This window comes from Diceros bicornis, chromosome 4 (genome assembly GCF_020826845.1).
Source record: "Diceros bicornis minor isolate mBicDic1 chromosome 4, mDicBic1.mat.cur, whole genome shotgun sequence".
NCBI classification, from domain to species: Eukaryota; Metazoa; Chordata; class Mammalia; order Perissodactyla; family Rhinocerotidae; genus Diceros; species Diceros bicornis.
Window position 1 is genome coordinate 74,244,492 of NC_080743.1, and position 15,348 is coordinate 74,259,839.

Sequence of the window (15,348 nt, forward strand, 5' to 3'; positions counted from 1 at the left end):
GATAAGTTTTACACATCAAGCACCTGGGAGAAGAGGGATGGATGGGAGGTGGAGGATGCCCACACGTCCAAGGCTGAGTGCCTGCAGCTGGCTCTGAATGCCCCGCCTGGACCGGGATGATACTGGGGACCAGGGGCTAGGCTGCAGTGAGGTCCCAGAGCTGGATCATGGGTTCCCTTCCTCGGCCCTGCAACTGACCCCTCTCTCCACCTGTGGAATGAGGTTCTACTTTTATTTGTTTATTTTTTTGTGGGGAAGCTCAGCCCTGAGCTAACATCCGTGCTAATCCTCCTCTTTTTGCTGAGGAAGACTGGATCTGAGCTAACATCTATTGCCAATCCTCCTCCTTTTTTTTTCCCCATAAGCCCCAGTGGATAGTTGTATGTCATAGTTGCACATTCTTCTAGTTGCTGTATGTGGGCCGCAGCCTCAGCATGGCCGGAGAAGCGGTACGTCGGTGCGCGCCCGGGATCCGAACCCGGGCCGCCAGCAGCGGAGCGCGCACACTTAACTGCTAAGTTACGGGGCTGGCCCAAGGTTCTACTTTATCAAGTGCATGGGGAGAGGGGCTGTGGTCAGCAGCGGGCTGTAGAAAAGGGCCTTGGTTGGCAGGTCTGGGAAGTGGGCAAGAGTCCTAAGGAATCAGGAGCAGTGTGGAACTCCAATGACCTCTAACTGTTCCTCCTTTTCATTCCTGGGACCCAGTGCATACAGGGAAGGATGCAAAGGCATCCTTGGGTGTATGTGTTGTAGGCATTTGTTCTCTGAGCTCAGGGAGATAGGGAGTTAAAGGGAGAAGCAAAGGCAGCTGCAGGGAGTAGAAAGGGTTACATTGAGGAATGAGGGTCAGGCCATAGCAGATTCTGTACCTTAATAATAATAAGAGCAACAATTTACTGAGCTGTGATGGTGGCAGGCACTGTATAAGACAGGATCACATGTCATCCTCAGGCTCTCCTACAGGGCGGGTCTTATTCTCTCCATTTTATAGGCAATGAAACAGGCTCAGAGATGCTAAGTGGCTTATCTATAGCCACAGTTCTGTAAAGCGGCAGAACCATGATTTAAATCTGGGTCAGCCTGACTCCAAGCTCATACCTTTGACCACTCCACTCTACTGCTCCTAGAATTAACGGAGTGCTCTCTCTGTCTTTTGGGGAGGGGACAGGGTGGATATGGCAGGAATGCTGGGGTAGAGTTGTGGTTGTTGATGGGGGTGGAGGGGACAAGGCAGGAGGGAAGACCTGGCTGGGTTCCTAAGGCTCTGAGAGCTAACCATCTGTGCCCCCTACCTTCCCAGTTGTAGATGACCACAGGCAGCAGTGTGTGCACCACTTCCCCCTCAGGCCTTACAAGTCAGCAAAGCTCCTGTGGTTTGATTTCTGGGGATCACTTGCCTTCCCTGCCTCCTCCTCGTGTCCCTGGTGGCTCTAGGCTCCCTGTGTATTATTAGGAGACAACAGCTAGGGATGCCTAAATTTTCTCCTTGTAAAATGAGAAGTTGGACTAATAGCTTCAACATTTGAAGGCCTGACTCTTCCTAGTTGACAGGAACCTTCTAGAGACACACACACTGGTGCCACTGACAAGCTTTCTAATGGTGGGAGTTGCAGATTCCATAGGGCATATAGTTTACTGCTTCTGACATCCTAAGGATCATAGAAGTGACTATAGAGATCATCTATTTCTATATACCCATTTTTCCAGATGGTATGTTCCATACTCATATCCAGATGAAATATTTCAGGATCAAGGAGCAAAATGACTTACCCAAAGTCACCTCACTCATCAATAGCTGAGCTCCTGGCACCAGCCCAGTGCCCTCTCCCCCATGCTGCACCACCTCCCATAGACTGGCATAGACGGTGCCTTTCTCCCCACAAGTGTGCATCCTTGCGGTGGGGAGCACGTGCACCTAACATCCATCCAGCCATGGCTGAGTTCCCAGGTGCAGCAGATGAGAAGGAGGGGGTCTGAAGACCCAAGCTGAGTCCATCTCACACAGACCCCCTGTCCCAGGAGGGGCTGAGCTGCAGCCTCAACCTGTGTTCCATCACCCAGAAAACGTCCTGTGATGGAATCATCCAGCCCTCCACAGACCTGTGGGGTGCTGATTGCAGGACTAAGCGGTGCCCTTTAACCAACATTAACCTAATTGCTGAGTGATAGATGGCACGGCACAAGCATATGGTGACTCATTACCGTGCCCTCGAATCCTGCCTGCACCCGGGACTCTGCACCGGGCCCATTTAGCCAAATTCATCTCTCGCAGACATCTGTAACGATTGTGCCTGCTGCTCACTGCCCGGGATGGAGGCTTTAATGATGTTAACAAACTCTGAAACCTCGAGAGCAGTAATGAGCCTGGCACGGCTGGAAACCAAGGCTGCATCCAGCCGAGGTGCGGAGTGTGTGTGCTGCCTCCTGCCTGCCCCATGCCCGAGGAGACAGCAGTGGCGGCTTTCTAGGGTGAACACCAGCCTTGGCAGGGACCCCTCGCGACCATTCCCCTCCCCAGGCTCCTTTCACATCCTCACTTCCGGTTTCTCTGGCACTTTCTTCCCTGTGGCCCTGGGGGAGTGCAGTGCTTTTGATGTCAAAGATAGAACAGTATTTCCTTACATTTCTATGGCACGTTACAGACTCCATTTTCTCATCTTACCGAATTCTCCCCCAAAACCTGTGCAGTAGGAATCACGAGTTCCATTAGGCTGACGAAAGTCTGAGAGATGGAAGTTTGCTGGGATCTCAGGGCTGGTCAGTAGAGGAACCAGGACTCAGAACATCTTTTAATTCCAAATCTTACGAGATTTCCATGTGCAGCTGCCCAAGTGTTTGCACTCTCAGCTCAAAGCCTTACCCCTCGGTCTCCCAAAACCCGTTCCTTTGGAGTCCTGTGGCATCTCACCAAGTTGGAGATTTGGTCTGTGTCCAGAGGCCCAAGGCAGGTCCTTGAGGCCAAGGTAGATTTGGGGTCAGGGAGGCTGAGTGTCTAGCCCAGTCCGGCAGGGTGCTGGGCTCTGTGCAGACCGTCTGACTGTGAGGACCCCTGCAGGCTGTCCTGGCTCTTGTGCCAACAGCATTTATCTCCTCTTCTGGCTCAGAAGCGCTACTTACATCCTTCCTCTTTTCCTCTCCCTCATCTCTTTCTTCCAAGTGTTTCTTCCAAGATTCACTACTTGCAGAGATAAGGCTGTCAGTGAAGGACCAGGTCTGAAGGATCTGAAAGTCTGAAGGATCAGGTCAGCTCCTTCTTCTTCCCTGCTGGGGCTAGCAGGCATCACACCAGCCCTCAAAGTCTGGGAATTCACCCCTCTGACTCTGACCCTGCTCTGGGCCATCCCGGAATCACGGCCCCCGACCCTCGAAGCCACGTGCTGATGAATCATGGAATTTTCAGGCCACTCTTACCCAGGAATCTTGAGCCATTGCTGTTCCATCTCTGGAAAGAGGCCTGGACTAGGGGTCAGGAGACTTGAGTTCTAAATCAGCCTTGGCCACTTATGCACTGAGTGAACTGGGGAAGTCATTTCACGTCTCTGAGTCTTTTGCTCTCTCCAGGTTAGTAAGATGGTGATAACCATATCTACCTCTCAGAGTCCTTACCAATTAAAAATGAGATAATGACGAGAAAGTGCAAGTGCTGATAACAGGTCGAGTGATGCTATTTTTAGGGTTCCTACTAAAGGCTGGCTCTGGGGAGCAGAGGGAGGACCCAGGCTGACGAGGTTGGAGCTAAGGGGGACAGGCTCCTCGCCCAAGCCATGGTCTTGGTCAGGCTCCTGGTCCCCCTTGCAGAGCTGTGTTCTCAGTGGAATCAGGGTGGCTTGACCCGACTTTACATGACAAACCATGCAGAATGATCAGGCTCCTCCTTTCCCTTCCTTCTTTGGAGGACAAGCATCCTTCCTTCTACCCTTCCGCCCCCAGCTTCGTGCCCACCTCCTGCCCACCAACTGCACACTGGCCGCCACTGCCAAACAAACACCCCAAATTGGAACATATGTCACTCCTGGAGCCCCGTTCGCCTCTCCGCCACTACATGCCTATTTTCTAATTTCCAGCTGACATTTCCCTTAGTGAAATAAATGAATTTGCTCCGGCGGAGGCCCTGCTCAGATTAAGCTGCTGTCAGAGCCCCATGAGCCAAACAAATTGTTGCCCGCAGCCCACCTTGTGGGATGCATTCCAATGGGGGCTGGCAGAGGAGGAGCCTGGGCTGGCTGGGAAAGTGGCTCAGTCACGTCAGCGGGCAGGCGAAGACTGAATGAGGGGCAGCATCACGTGGGGAGCCCTGATGCCAGAGGAGCCAGGGCACCGGGAATGGAACAGAACACGACCCTCCGAGAGTGGAGGTGGGATAGGAGAGGGCCCCGGGAAGGCTTCTGGGGGCAGGGTCCCTGGAAGGAGGGAGATGGGAGATGAATCTTGGAAAAGTCCCAGAGAAGGGAGAGGGAGAGTCCCTACTCTGATCTCCCATGGGAGTGAACTGGACTCACTGCTCAGCGATGATGTAATCCCCCGGCAGGGGCGTGCAGGGCACCCCAGCCACCTGCACGTGGTGGGCGATCTCAGAGAAATCCAGACCCAGGTTCACGCCATGGATGGTCACTCGAGTCCCTCCTTCAGGCGGTCCAGACACCGTCAAAATCTGCGGGAGAGAAATGGGATTAGCAAACCCGGTCCCACAGAAGCAGAGGCAGCAGTGCCCTTTCCCTTCCCCTGAGGGAGGCTTGGACTTCGATGGACACCTGGAATCTGGGCGAACTGAGTGTGTTTTCTCCACTTTTTACCTTATCTAGGATCCCAGCATCTTGTTTTACACTACTTCCTTCATTCTTTAGATCATTCATTCATCCATTTATTAAAAAGAAATTATCAGAAAGTACCGGACTCAAGGCAGAAAATCATTGTGTGAGACGCATTTCTAATTTACTAGTTGCCTGATTGTGATCAAGTCACATAATCTCCCTGAACCTCAGTTCTTCTTATTTGTGAAGGGAGATAATCCTCGCTATCAACCTGGCCCTGGAAGCTCCCCAATAGAGGGTGTTTGGGAGCATTTCGTAAACCAGAAAGGGCTTAGTAATGGTGACGTGCTATTATTGCCACTCCTGTGTGCTAGACTCGGTAGGAGTTACAACCATGGATACGACAGGAAATTCACCCTCAAGGAACTTATGGTCAAGGAGGAGGAGATAAAGAAGGCCACAAATAAGGTTGGTTCTGGGCACACAGTGATAAGGTAGATTCCGGGGAAAAGCTACGGGACCCCAGAGGAGTCTGATATTAGGTGCTGCAACAGGGGAGATGATCAAAGACAGAAAGTGTGTTTGACGTTGTTCTGAAAACAAATCCTGTGACACATGCTAGGATCAAGAAGAAATGACTTCAGGATTTTCCAAATTCTGCTAGCTCCCCATTAGCAAAGATCTTTATTTATTCATTTCTAATTCAGTCACCAATGCTGACTGTCTCATTTTGCTTTGACCCAACAGGAAAAGGAACTGCAGAATCCGGTTCTCCCAAGGAGCAGGGAATAGATCAGGCTCTCGGAAAAATGCAGCTCTTTGGGATCCAACATATCCCAGTGAATAAGTTTGTACTTTGTGGTCCGTAGTTGTCTGAAGTAGCAGGAAATTAGACGTGAATGCAGTCCTAAGCAGCAGAGGAACACAGAATTTCAGAACTGGAAGGGGGCTTAGAGTATTTTATTCTAAGATCCTTGTACAACTTGTACACACAACAATAAACAAGTCCAGGGGTCTTTCCACTACACCATAAGAAAGGTGAGACAGGGAGGGAGGGAGAGAGAGGTCAAGGCCAAGAACCTCTCAGATGGGGCCTCTGGGCAGAGCTGCACCTTGGGCTCTTCTGTCCTTGGGCTCTCTCTGGGGAGCCTCCTTTAACTCTGTACATGCTGGTGGAGTGTCCAGTGCGCAGCAGACTCACTGTGCCCCATGGCACAGATGATAGGTGAGTACAGGTGAAAATTCTGTCAAAGGCTCTGTCTCCCCTAAAGGAGCACTGCTGCCTTCCTGTGATGTGGGCACCATGAGTTCGGCCACCAGCTTGGCCATGAATCCCCAGGCGATAGTGGGCAAAGAAGAGCTGATGATGAGGATGAGGACTGGCAATGTACCTCCTCCCTCTCTTCCCAGCTGACTCCTGGGTCTCAGTAAGGTGGCTGCAGAGCCAGCACCAGAACTCAGACCTCCTGACTTCCTATCCTCTTCTGCAGGCCTTATATGGTGCAGCCTCCCTCTCTCCCTGCCAGTCCAGGCCCTGAAATCTCTCATCTGGGGGCTCATTTCACCCAAGTTGCCTTGTCTATGGCTCTGACTCCCTTTTCTGGGAATAAAATATTCCACCTTATGAATAAAAATAAACAAGATTCATGAAATGAATTGATAGAGAGAGTAGAGGGGGCTCAGAGCATCTCTGTGCGTTGGGGTGAGTATAGGGGCAGGAAGGACAATTTAGAGAGAAAGGAGCTGGTATGAGGAACCAGTAGCCCCATAGCTTTTCTCTCCCTGGGGACTCTAAAAATAACCAATACTAGATTTTGGTGTTCCACTCTCCCGTGGCACAGTTTCCTCAGGTACCCAGGCCTCCTGGGCTCTGGGAGATGGACCCTTATTAATGAGGAACAGGGAAGGAACTGCTTCCATTCCCCTGCAGGGGAGCACCAGTAGGAGAGAATTTGCTCTGAGTGTCCACCCGGTTCTCTTTCGGTCCACTTGGAACGAGCTCCATCAGCCCTTCCTCCCTCCCCTAGCCACCTGGATGCAGGAACCCACCCACCAAAAGGAACTGACAAAACTGTGGTGATTGGTTCTCTCTCCTCCCCCCAATTTATTTTTAAAAATACATTCTTTTGCTCGCTGCAGTTAATTACAACCTTTCAGAAAAACTGTGAAACGAAATCTTTCTGGAAAGCCTAAAAATATTTCCATCTTGCAGGTAGCATGCGGGGATTGTATTGCGGATTTTCAGTGGTGCTGGCAGCTACCATGGGGTAGCTTCCTCCTGCTAGTAAGTCATTGTAGTGTCCCCTTCAAGGGTCATTGTGACATTCAAGGGTCAGGATCAGAGACATGGTCATGGGCACTGGGGCGGTGTTGTAGGGTCCATTTGTTAGCACAGAGCTGCTCAGCTGCTCAGAAGCATAAGCCAGCTTAGACTGTTTAGAGAAGGAAGACCATTTTTTTTTTTGATTACTAGCAAGTGTTATAATCTTGGCATGAAGACACATGTCAAAGAGATAGGTAGTTTGGGGTGTAGAGACACCAGCCTGATCCCTTCTAACCCAGCTAACAGCTGCTGGAATCCACACCTGGAGAATCAGAGACCTCATGGGTCATTGGAAAGTGCCTGGGGAATGCTGGGTCCACATGGGTCTTCTTTCTCACATGGCACACACTATGTGCTATGCCACCAGCACGGGGAGTAGGTGGAGAAGGAGTTTGGGGGTGAAGGTACTTAGCAGCCACTGTGCCCTGGGGCTTACAAGGGACATAGCTTCTATCTTCCCTGCTTAAAACAAAACTGATGTATAAAAGTCTGTATTTCCAAAACATAGATGAGGTGGTGAGCATTTGATTTGCAAGAGGATTCCCAAGGCCTCCATTAGTGATGACTTCCAGATCTATTTCGTTGGCTCAGGCCTCTCTCCTGAGCTCCATATCCATATATCCAATTGCTACTGGACATCTCCGCTTCCACGTGTACGTCCCTCAGGCACCTCAAATTTCACCTTGTCTAAAAATGAGCTCTTAATTTTTCCTCCTTCCACCGTCAACCTGATTATCCTCCCAGATTCTCTCTCAAGGTTAATGGAATCACTGTGCACCCAGCCAGGAATCTTTCAAGCATCCTCAACTGCTTCCTTTCTCTCACCAACCATGTATAATAAATATGGTCACCAAGCACCATCAGTTCTTATTCCTAGGTGTCTTTTGAATCTGTGCCCTGCTCTATGTTCCAGAGTAGGTGATAAGCAGGGCTCCATCACCTCTCACCCACACTAATGAAAAGGGCCTCCATGTTCCTCCAGTAGATCTAACTTCCTCATACTGCCAGGGTGACCTTCACGAACGCATACTTGATCAGGTTACTAGTCACTTGCTCTAAGAACCTTCGAGGGCTCTGACCACTGTCAAGGCAAAGTTCCTAATTCTTGCCCTGGCACTTGTCCTTCAGGTTCTGGTCCTTATTACTTCTTAACCATATCTGCCATCCCATACTACGTCCCCCATGTTCTACCCAGAGACCAGCAGTTTCTGTACATACAACGCACTTTAAAAATCTCTGTGCCTTTGCACATGTCTTTTGCTCTCCCCAAGCTTAAAAATCAGAGAGAGTCAAGTTGGAGGTCTGGACTCAGAGTGCGAAGGAACAGAGGAAAGTCTCCTGTAGGACACATCCCCTGCCACCTGAGGGCTTGCAGGTGACTCTGAGAATGAGTAAAAGGGCCTTGATGTCTGTGCGATGGCCTAGGGTGGTAAAACCTCAGGCATCCCGCTTTCCTCATTTCTCCCCAGGACTAAGTATTGGGAGGAGGCCACAGAGGGGAGGCTTGATGGAAAAGAATTTATTCTCCACAGAGCGAGTGAACAGGATCCTTCAAGACACCACTTCAGACCAGGCAGCTGCAGGGTCCCAGGCCCACCCTGGAGACTGCCCCCAAGGCTCTCTCTCAAAAGAAGCATTAGATTGCAGGGCACCCAGCATAGCATGCACAAAGGTTGGTTCTCTAGGGAGCCAAGTCTGGCCTCTCCATGCGGGTCTCTAAAGAGGTAAGTTGAAGGAGTTCCCAGCTACTGCTTGCAAAACTCCATGGAAGCCCTTCTAGATCTGGAAGAAGCTGTGGGGCTACAGGGGAGGGGAGAGCCAACCTCCTGCAGAGGTGAGGATGCAAGGGCAGGGTGGAGTTATACAGAGTCCCCCATTGACAGAGGAGAGACTGATATATGGCCGGGATGGTAGCCAGATCCACCTGTCTTGCTTTCCAGTTTCAGATGGCCCTTGGGCTGCTGGCTCCTCTGGAGTCAGGAAGAGAGACCACCTGATGCTCAGGCAGTGTCTGCAGCAGGAAGAGAGTGACCTCTGGAGTGCAACAGACTTGAATTTGAATTGCAGTTCTGACACTTATGAGCTATGTGATCTTCAATCTCAGTGTCCTTATCAGAAAACAGATAACAATGCTTGCCTCCCAGGGATGCTGTGAAAGATAAGTAAGACAACATTTGGAAAGTCCCTAAAACGATGGTGGTTCAGAGAGCAGGTCTTGATAATCGGTCATTTCCTTCCTTGTGTTCCTCTTGCACCTGTGCTGTCCTAGATCACAGAAACAGGGGAGGGTGGTGTTGGTAGGGAGCCTAGAGATGGTGGGAATCTTCCAATTGATCCGGAAGCAGGACACATGGACCAGGGAACTCATAACTCAGATGCTGGGGTAGAGAGAGCTGCTCATGGGCTGACTGGAGGAAGCCCGAGAGGTGTCCTGCAACCCGAGCTTGGGCAGGGGGTGGCCATGCTGCTCAGGGCAGGGCCTTGGCTGTGGTGGATTCTGGGCACTGCACAAAAGCATATTCTGAGTCAGACATCACCCTTTCACCCAGAATAATTTGGGAGGACACTGGCCCTGTCTAAAATGGTCTTCATTCTTTCCTCTCTCCTTTCTTGCCATTTCTTTTTCCCCTGGCTATTAGCCATTCTGGGGTAGGCACAGCATTTCACAATAAAGTCAATGAATTCTTTCAGGAAAGTAATTCTGAATGAGACACCCACCCAAACAATCGGTTTGACAGTTCGGGATGTATGCGAGCAAGTGTGTGTCGGGGGGGTGTGGAGAGGGGGGAAGGGAGCTGAAAACCTGTGAAATCAGCTGGGAAGATCTTTAGATATTGACTAATTTCAGCCCCATGCTTTTGATATTATCCTGTGGACCAGAAATCTATCTAAATTCTCCTCTGTGTATCTCAGAAATGAGAGCCAGAAGTAGGGGATGAGGGAGAGAGGAGCCCAGAAGCAGCTGCTATTGCTGAGTGGGGGTAAAGGGGATTACTGAGGGTCTCCACTATGTTCTGTGCTGACTCCGCTGTGTGCCCCTCCCCTACCCACCTGCCCAGAGCTCCGGTTCAGCTCTCTTATTTACTATGCGTGCTTTTGGGGAGACAGCTAAGGGTCCCCACAGCTACAGGGTCTAAGCCTAGGTGCATTTGACACGCCGTTCCCTCTGCCTGTCAGGTTTGTCCACTGACAAATGCCTACCCCTCTTTCAGGGCTCTGCTAACAGACACTCCTCAGTGAGGCTTATCTCTGACCTGCTTGGGCAGGCTTCATGGCGCCTTCTCCTACACTCCCACCGCCTTTTGTGAACACCCCAAGACAGCAATGGCCACGCTGGACTGTAATGTCTTCTTTCCTCAATAAGACAATAACTATCTTGAGACCTGGACTATCTCGCTTTTGCGTAGCAACCTAATACTTAGCACACTGCCTGGAACAAAGCAGCCATCAATAAATATCCCCAGTTACTGGGAAACGCTGGTCTCAACCAGATTCTAGAACAAACTGAGTTCTTTAATGATGACTGGAAGAATGGAGGTGCCTATGCGTTGCTTGGGAGTGATGTTGTATTTTATCATCAGAATCAAGAAGTTCTTCCTGCAGTCTCTCTTACTGTGATTTGAGCCAATTTCTGGTGTGATTCCTCATCAAATGGAGGACTGAACAGCTGCTTCCTCATCAAACATCTTTCAGATACTGAAGACAGCAATTAAGTCACCCCTGGCCTGCGCTTCTGCAATTCTGTTAGCCTTTTGTTGGAAGATCTTGTTTTCTAAACCCTTTGATCATTTCAGATGCTTTTCTTTGGACTCTCGGATTTCCATGCATCCTCTGAGAGTGTAATGACCCAAAGTAGGCTTGTGGCTTGAGCAAAGGCCTGTCTGATGTGCAGTAAGGAGGGCCTGTGTCGATGACTTCCCCCAGCTTGTCACACAGGCTGTTAACCAGGCTGGCCTTGGGCAAATCCTAGAGGGCGGGTAAACCCTTGGTGTCCTTCCTGTGTTCTTTTTTCCCTCCCTGGGGTTCTTTCTTTCATTTTAGGCACCTCTCAGCCTGCTATTCTCTCTTCCCCAAAGAAACCTTTATTTGCATCTTAATGGAACATTAAGTTGTGTTACTACCTTGCCTTAAGAGTATTGGCTTTTTAACTGGTTGTAGAATAAAAAGTTTGTCTATTGGCAGGATTCAGAAGGAAAATGTGGGGAACAGATTAGGGCAGAGGGCTCAGTCCGGCAGCCCTAAACCCTGCCCCAGCCACAGTCACTAACCATGCCCAGGTATAAAGGTGGCTGGTTCAAGTCCTGGCCAAGGAATTCTTCATCTGGTCATCCTAGGCCAGTAGGATGTGGGAGGAGGCTGGAATGTGCCGACTGTAGAGGACCAACTAGGAGACTCCTGTCTCCTGCTGCGTCCTCTCAAAGCCTCCTGGAGCCTCTGGTTTGAGGAGCCACTTCTCCATCTACTCAGACCCTACCTGCCAGCAGTACAGCCCAAGTGAGCCCTGCCGGGCGCCAGAGCACCCCAGCCAAATCTGTATTCCTGCCAGACTGTGTCATGTTTGTTTTCCACCGTGGGTGCCGTGACCTGGAAAACAGCTGCCGTGATGCTGCACTCACCCTGATTCTTGCAGCCACTAATTGAACAATTTGGAGGGAACTGGGCCACAAAGCCGCCCAAGGGTGAGAGCAGATGCAGCCGATTAATTACAGCTGGGGAGCTCTGAAGGGCTGCACCAGGGAGCAGAGCGGGAGGTGCTGAAGGCCCAGGGGCTTGGCAGCCTGGGGAACACCGGCCTGGCCATTTCTAGGTCTCAGGCAGAGCCTTGGAGGGGTGGAGTTGGGGCCTCCTAGAGGGTAGGGGTTTAAGGGGTCAGAGGAGGACCCCTTCTTGGTGGGAGCCTCATAAAGCCTGGCTCCCATCATGGAGACTCTGTCTTCCTCTGGTTCTATATCCTGCCTGATAGACGTGGTGGGAGAGGAGAAACAGGGCCTCGGCTCCATGTTATTGAAGCTTCTGATAATGACGGCTACCGGTTTTTCGTTTATTAAGTACTTATCATGAGCCAGGAATTGTGCCAAGGCCTTAACATATTTTATCCCACTTAGGGCTCAAGCTGTGAGGGAGGTACTATTATTATTTCCATTTTACAGATGGGGAATAGTGTCCCAGAGAGGTTAAGTCACTTGCTCAAGATCACACAGTGAGTGGCAGAGCCCAGCCAGGTCTATCTAACCTGTGCTTTCAGCCTCCACACAACACCGCCTAAGTTGACCTGTCCCGGCAGAGACCCCTAGGTGATCAACTGTGAAAATTCATGCCCCAGCCTGCTCGTGGGTTCCAGATCTGATCTGCTCAGATTCCCCAGGCTCTCTCCCTTGGCTAAGGCCATAACTTGCTGCTTTCCAAGAAGCTCTGGAGTTGGCTTTGCTGGTCATCTCTCTGAACTTCTCAGCTCCCATCCTCCCTGCTCTCTGCCCCTGCCCCAGTGAACGTCCACAGTCCCCACGGCACAGGCCGTGCCCCTTTGTCATCTCTTCCTGTGCATGTCCAATCTCCCCAAATGATTCTGGGAGTGGGGACGACTGGCTTCTCCCCATCTCTGCAGCAGGCTTGATGAAGAGCTTGGTGCCAGCTCTTTTCCCTCCCCCAGTGCTGTGGACTGAGAGTTCTATTTGTCTAAGCGAGCCCAGAAAAGAGATGAAGGATGGTAGCCTGGTCAAATGTGGGGCCTCTAGGGTCAAGTAGCTGAGGGTTAACTCATAGTTCTAAAACTTACTAGCAATGTGACTTCAAGAAAGTTATCACACCTCACAGTACCTTGATTTCCTCGTCTGTAAAATGGGGCTAATGATAATAATAGCTTCCACCTCATAAAAGTTGTTGTAAAGTGTCTAAATGAGATAACATACATAGGGTACTCAGCGCAGTGCTAGGTGCCAGGTAAGCATTCACTGAATGTGAGCGACTATTTTTCTCATTACTACTTTATGTTTAAGAAACCCAGTCAGAAACCAGGGTAGCTGAGGTCCAGAGAAAAAGTGGCTATGCTTTTACAAGCGTCCTATGCAGGTGTAGCCTCTGGGTATAGTTCTTGGTGGGGACTGAGGGCAGGGGCAGATAGCCTGACTTGTGGAAGGAAAGTGGCTGGTCCATGGAAATTGCCCAGCACAGCGCTGGCTGTCTCTCTGATGGGCCTGAAGCTCTTGCCATGTCTTTAGCAGGCTCTCAGCACCCTAGCCTGGGTTCTTAAGAGGAGAGGAGAGAGACTGATGTCAGAGCCTCCCAGAGCAGCCAAGGGAGGCTGGCTCCCAGAGAAGTTCCTCCAGGATGGAGCATCCCCAAATGATGGTGATGCTTTGTATTAAAAGCTCCTGTTGGGGGCTGGTCCCGTGGCGTAGCTGTTAAGTGAGCGCGCTCTGCTGCTGGCGGCCCGGGTTCAGATCCCGGGCGCGCACCAATGCACCACTTGTCAGGCCATGCTGTGGTGGCGTTCCGTATAAAGTGGAAGAAGATGGGCACAGATCTTGGCCCAGGGCCAGTCTTCCTCAGCAAAAAGAGGAGGATTGGCAGATGTTAGCTCAGGACCGATCTTCCTCACACACACACAAAAATAAATAAAAGCTCCTGTGTCTGAGATTGGGATGAGGAGGGTTCTGCCCTGAGCAGCCCGCTAATGAGGACCAGCCAATGAGGACAAGTTGTGGGCATGTAGACAGCTAATCCTCTCCTGACTAATCCATTTAGTCCTTTCCTGTTGCTTAGAATTTTCCTGATTTTAGAGGGCAGTGATGCCAACTTGGTGCCTGCAAATTTTGCTCCCATCCTGGCTCTCGAAGACACCTAGATGCTAGATCCAAGAAGGCAAACTGTCACATTCTTTTCCAACTTGGTGTGTGTGAGCATGTGTGTGCATGCGGGTGTGCACAGTCTTCACGGTAGGCTAGAGCCCAGCTGATGAGCTCTGCAGGAATCTACCGTATCGGTGGTACCAGCTCTCCTACCCGGCGTGAATCCTCGCTGGCTCTGTCTTAGCTGATAGTACATTCAAAACCTAATTGTTATCTCAGCAGAGTAACTCCATTATTCATCCTGACACCATCCCCCATTAGCTGTTTGTTGCAGTGATGTTATATTAATGAGGCCTGCAAATAAATGAACGGGAGATCAGAGTGCCGACTTGTTTCTCAGGAAAGCTGGCTGACTTATTTATTTATTTCCTGGGAACTTTGCAGTGAGTCACGCTGGCCCTAGGCAGGTGGCTTGTGGCCTTTCCCGCAGAGATTTGGTGCAGCCTTACAGATAAATATGTATCAATGTCCAGCTCCTGAAACTGTTTCACAAATGCATTCGCATCTGAGAGAATCCATGGGGCAAAATCTACTTTAAATTATTGGGTCCAGAGGAGAGCAGGAGGAAGCAAGAGTGAGGGATCATCTCAAACTATCGTATCAACAATTATTTAATCTTGGTTTTGGAGGGCAGTGCACATGGTTTTCTACAACTGGTTTTCTTTTCCAGTTACATGTAGCTAAGATAATGTTAAGGAGAATTTATATTCCCTAAGCATGAACTAGTGAGGTGCTGGGAAGTTACTGAAGCCGAAAAATTTATAAAGTAAAAGCTACAAAGTGGCCAACAGAGAGATAACTGTGAAACCAGTGGCCCTATGGCCTGGCATCAGTGTGGCCTTACTGGGCAATGTGGCAGTGACTTCAGAAACACACAGGAACATTCTTTGATACTCAAACGGTGGTAGGTTTCAGGTCACTCTCTAAGGACCCAACACTGGGGATTCATCCCTTGCATTGCAAGCCTGCTTTGCCTTTACTTCACCCTGATCTCTGGTCTCACCTGCAGGTGTGAACCACCTGGGCCCCACCCTCTGGGCTGTCCCTTCAGGCTGAGAGACTTGAGCAGTCAGAGCCACCAGGCTAGGGAATTTCCAACTTTCACCTTAACCATCACCCCAGAAACCAACCACATCGAGTCTGGAAGCTTTAAGAAACACACGTAATTAAAGTAACATCTATCCTGGATGGGCAAGAAGTGATCGCCCTAAGCTTAAATGCACCCCAAAATGCTCTTCCTGTCCACCCCCCCCCCAACGCATAGGAATAAGTGTGGACCTACATATGTTTAGGAAGACAGGTGAAGGTTATTTTAAGACTCAATACCAGGTATTGTATGTAGCCAATGTTTCCAGTTTTCCGGCATCTCCTGGGACCTTCCAAGAGGATTCTGGTCCTGGGCACAGACACATTTGCTACACTTGGG

General features: G+C 50.3%; 1 protein-coding gene across 1 annotated transcript in view; it reads right to left on the reverse strand.

The window, feature by feature from the left end:
• Window positions 1–15,348, reverse strand: part of PLXNA2 (plexin A2) — a 213,163-nt gene that overhangs the window by 34,808 nt on the left and 163,007 nt on the right. The window contains exon 13 of the mRNA XM_058539765.1: window positions 4,500–4,651. Within this exon, the coding sequence (XP_058395748.1) occupies window positions 4,500–4,651 (152 nt within the window). The remainder of the gene's footprint in view (window positions 1–4,499; window positions 4,652–15,348) is intronic.